Source organism: Athene cunicularia (genome assembly GCF_003259725.1).
Source record: "Athene cunicularia isolate RWA chromosome 5 unlocalized genomic scaffold, athCun1 chr5_part2, whole genome shotgun sequence".
Taxonomy (NCBI): Eukaryota; Metazoa; Chordata; class Aves; order Strigiformes; family Strigidae; genus Athene; species Athene cunicularia.
The window spans coordinates 8,909,667-8,914,526 of NW_020799102.1; the positions used below are offsets into that span (position 1 = coordinate 8,909,667).

At 40.2% G+C, this 4,860-nt stretch overlaps 1 protein-coding gene across 1 annotated transcript; it reads left to right on the forward strand.

Moving 5' to 3' along the window:
* Positions 1 to 95: 95 nt before the first annotated feature.
* On the forward strand, positions 96 to 4,067 carry POLR2L (RNA polymerase II subunit L). The gene is made up of 2 exons (XM_026850430.1): positions 96 to 251; positions 3,591 to 4,067. The coding sequence occupies exons 1-2, from the start codon at positions 157 to 159 to the stop codon at positions 3,697 to 3,699; spliced, it is 204 nt and encodes a 67-aa protein (XP_026706231.1). The 5' UTR covers positions 96 to 156; the 3' UTR covers positions 3,700 to 4,067.
* The last annotated feature ends 793 nt before the right edge of the window (positions 4,068 to 4,860 follow it).

The window sequence follows — 4,860 nt, forward strand, 5'->3', positions numbered from 1 at the left end:
GGCGCGACATACGCCCCCACCCCCCGCCTTGCGTCCCGCCACCCGCGGTCCCCTTGTCTGTTTTGCTGCCGGTTGGGATTTGTACACAAGTTCCGAGGTTTGCTTAGTCATTTTGTAGAGGCACGACCTGAATTTTTTTAACGTTACAGCGCAAAAATGATCATCCCGGTCAGATGCTTCACATGCGGCAAAATAGTTGGAAACAAGTGGGAAGCCTACCTTGGCCTTCTGCAAGCAGAATATACAGAAGGGTGGGTATTATTTCTGTATGTTCTTTTGAGATTTTTAGATGCGATTGCTCTCATCTAAAGTGTGAAAGATACAGCTACTTCGTGATCCTGCACTTATATAGAGAGGCTGAAAACTGAAGCTATTTAGCCAGAGGTTGTTAGAAATTATAATGGGTGAAAAAGTACTTGTTTCCCTGCTGAATCTTTCTGGGTAGTAACATGGAAGTTGCCAAGTCTTAACCTTTATAGCAAAAACAGTCTCAGATATTTAACTCTGTATGGAACAGGAGGGAAAGGAACAAGCAGGACAGACAACTTTGATAGCAATGTATTATTTTTTTTAAAGGAGAGAGAAGTTACAAGTATAAGAAGTAATGAATGTCGTTAATATATATATATATATATATATACATCTCTATCTATCTCCCTCTTAGGCTTTCTTAAAAGCATTTCATATTCAATACCCAGAATTCCTAACAGGGGGGAAGGAGTTGTTTGACTGCTCTAGATACCTGACTGATAGTCCTAACAATTCTATTTTAAGAAGCCTGTGCATGCTTTGCATAGCCAGAATTGTCTTTAATAGTTCAAGGAAGGCCTGGCTGTGGTGGGCCTACTTCAGAAGAGTTTGAGAAATATTTATGTTGTCATCAAGTTTTAGTATGAGGGGAAAAAAAAAAACACCACATATGTTTGCGATTCAAATGAGTGGGAAAAAAAAAGAAGTTTGAGAGACTTCCCAAAGTGATGTTGAAACTGTTAAGTAGAAAGAAAAGAGTATTTGCTTTGCATTCAAATATTAGGGTTACTAATAGTTTTTTTAATGTCTGTGAACTATCAGAAGAATGTATAGTAACAGCACAGATTTCACTGCCTTTTCTCTGAAGTAAATCTGAAAACATTTTTATGGTTTAGAACTGTCCAGAGAAAAACATTCAATACCCTTCCTAAAGCTCATTACTTCTGTGAGTGGCCTTTTTAGAGTGCATTTACATCCCAGAACCTGTCAGACATAGCTGAGTAGAACACTGCAGCTGCTAAACTAAAGGTATTTGGAAAGTTCCTACCAAAAAAACTTTGGTTTTCTTCCATTTATGGAGCTAAAAGCATTAAAATAGTATGGGATGCTAATCATTTCTCACTAATTCTGAAATTTATCAGAGCTATTCTGGTAGCAGTTCTGATTTATTTTCCAAGTACTACATTTTAACATTTGTCCTGTCTTTGTTACTCTTTCTGCTTTTGTATGGGACAGGAAGATGTATGTTGATACTGGTAAATGCTTGCTTGAAAACAATGGCTATGGTGACTGGTGTGATTCCAGGATGCCTGTTTGAACTAACGCAGTTATGGTACTGTAAGATCAGAAGCAGAGTTTACAGGTATCGAACAGTTCAAATCTTACAGTGCAGTGTCAGTGTCACTCTTAATGGTGGCTCAAGAATTGGATGGACAAAATGAAGAAATAAACTTGTCTAAACAATTTGTGGTTACAAAAGACCCACACCTTTCTGTTTGCTCTTTTTCCACAATTTCTTGGAAACTCGATGAAAAGGGAAATACAACTGAAGTTGGTTTAGCTGAAACGTGTATTATGACATCTAAAGATGTGATTAGTGTTAGTATTTTGTACCTCTGATAACTACATTTGAAAGTTCAGAACTTTCCAGATAGCTCTTAAAACTTATGTATCAACAGACATCAGATGCTTTTGTTCTCAAGTGTTTTGGAAAGTTTAGAGATCATGTGATATTATTTATAAGCATTTTTTTTAAAATACACTTTTGATATACTTAATTAACTTTTGCAAGTGCTAACCCTGCTATTTAAGCCCTTGAAGAACTGTTCTTAGGTATAAGGACTCACTGACGTCCTCAGAGAAGCTGCTGGAGTTTGACTCCATGCAGTTAGGTTGTATTGCTTGAAGCCAAACAACCTTTTACCATGGTCTGTCTTATGCAGAGGCTTCCTTTCAGTCCTTTGTACTTCAGAAAAATATCTGTCAGCTTCTTCCTATGAGAGAATTACAGGTTTGGGGAAATGACATTTGTTTTAAGTGAATGCTTGATTGTTGCACTGCGTCATATAGACCTACAAACATGAGATCAGTTGTATTTCATGAATGTCAAATTCTGAAGGAGTATCAGCCTGGCTTTATGGTTAATAGGCTGGTGCTGAAGAGCTTAGATGGTGTCACTTAAGAGGTCTGACAGCGATAGCCATTGAAGACACACGCAGTGGTTTAGGCTCAGGATGACTCGTCCATTCTTTACTCAGCTCTTGAGCAGTCACTCAGAAGAATTAAGTGGAAAGACTGTATAACACAAGTTTCTTGTTGAGCAGTGTGCACATCCTTATTTGTGGGGAACAGGTTGTGCAACTGAATGGTTTTTTTATATGGGAACTGGAAAGGGTTTTAGCCTTCCTCAGAATTAGCCTCCCATCCATATGTGGGCTAGTTTGCATTTGGAGTTATTTTAGTTTCTATATATCTCTCACCCTTTTAATGTGGCTTAGATCACAATTTTATCTTGTGAAGTAGGCAAGTATCATCCTCAGTTTACAGAAACATTGTGTTATAACTGTGCTTAGAGATGCTAACAATAGCATGGGTAACAATGCTTAGAGATGCAATTCCTTATTCCTGCGTCAGGAGACTGTCTAGTGCCTTCGTGCTACCTTCTAGCATACAGTTAGCAGGAGCTGTAGCCAGCACAGGGAATTAAGGACTGTCCAGGATTGTAAAAGCAATGGAAGTGGCTTCTCATCTTTCAGAACTGTGTTCCTATTACTACATGCACACCTCTTGATCAGATTTTTAACCAGATCAGCTCCTCTCTTTTCTAGAGACTAGTGTTTGTAAAAGGAAGACTGAGTTACTGTAACTAAATCGAGTTTAGAAATGCACCATATTTCAAGTCTCTTTCCAGCTGTGAAGGCTAAAATTTTATTTACAATACCAAAACACTGGCATCTCACTTAACCTTGCTGTTTCATGACCAAATATGCCCTCAGGAGTGCGGTAGTTAAGAAGAGGAAATTTATAAGAGCCTGTTACAGTTCTGTTCCTGCGGGAGTTCCTCAGACTGACCTCTGAAAGTCTGATAGTGGTGTCAGCTAAACGCCATCATCAACAGAAGATGGTGTGTTCTTGTAGGCCAGCAAACAGGCAAACACCCCGTCAACAGCAGTAAATGGAAAAGCACATGCTGAATTTCAGTTTCTTAATTTGAACTGCAAACAAGGTTTCCTCTATGACTAAGCTCAAAGTAATCAGTATGTTGCTTAGGAACGCTTACAAGTGGTTCTGACTCACTTCATCCATTATTTTTTTTTATTGTTGTTCTTGTTCATTAATAGAGATGCCCTGGATGCCCTTGGTTTGAAGAGATACTGCTGCCGCAGAATGCTCCTAGCCCATGTGGATCTGATTGAGAAGCTTTTGAATTATGCACCCCTGGAGAAATGAGATTAAAAAAGTACCGTGCTGCAAGCCATGTGGAACATATCTCTAATTCTAAACTTGAAACTGGACTTCAGGCAGTAAAGGATGAAAACCACCTGTAGTGCAAGCTTTAACAGATGTTTGCCTTCTGGAGAAAATACTGCCCCAAGCCACTAACCTCTTTTCGGGGAAATAAAGGAAAGTTGAAGTCCACTTAACCAAGATTTGGAGATTAAATTAAAAGTTTGGATGCTTCTTTTTAAACCTGTGCTTGGAGTTGTTTTGTGAACTTTTAGATGCTTCTGCCAGCAAAAATAAATGTTTGCTCATGTAGAAAAACTTTATTTTTCATAAAAATTTTGAAATAAAGGATGTCTTTCCGTGTAGCATTCCCATAGTTTCTGGATGGAGTTATGTGTATGCTTGGATCTTGCCATTTGCTCGTGCTGGTTGTTTGAGGTTAGGAGCAGTATTAACTAAGCGGTTCAGTGGTTTGCACCAGGCAGGCAAGGGGATTAGAAATGTGGGACTGAGGCTCAGGGTTCCATCAACAGGGAAGTGGGAAAGTTTGTTTGGTACGAGCTTCTGGAGCTAGCAGAGTGTGCTCCCTGCTGCAGTTAAAGTCAACTTGTGGTCTTTACCCCAACTCTTACAAAACACTACGGCTGCTGTAATATAAAAAACAGTGAATCAGATGGTACAGTGCCCTTGATTTCGGTAAAACATGTGTGAGTGTTCCCACGGAAAGCACTGGATGTGAGAATTCACGCATGCTGGTGTGAACAGGATCAAAGCCTTGATCTTGCCAAGCACCTGCACCGCTCTGTAGCTGCTACGCAGGCAAGCTTTCCACTTGTTAGTCATTTCTCTGCCTTCACGTTGTGCTGCGCGTGTGGCGTGGTGCTGCCTGGCCAAGCACAGAGTGCTGTGTGCTCTCCTGGTGGAGTGACACACAGAGGTCAGCTGGACCTGAAAATGAAGGAGGCCAGTTCCTACGTCTGTGCACGCTCAGGATCTGTTCAAATGCAGCGTTAGCCTGTGTGCCAGCGCAGGACAAATCATTGTTATAGCAGCCTTGGAGAAAACGGGCTGAAATGGGTGATAATCCCTTCGCTTGCAGTCTGTTACTCCTGGGTACAGTTAAAAGTTTTGGCACGTGTATATCAGCTGCTGGGTAAGAAGCAT

Coding starts and splice junctions, on each gene's coding strand:
- POLR2L (XM_026850430.1), top strand. CDS start 157: ATGATCATCCCGGTCAGATGCTTCACATGCGGCAAAATAGTTGGAAAC. Junction 252..3,590: donor CAAGCAGAATATACAGAAGG/GTGGGTATTATT, acceptor GTTCATTAATAG/AGATGCCCTGGATGCCCTTG.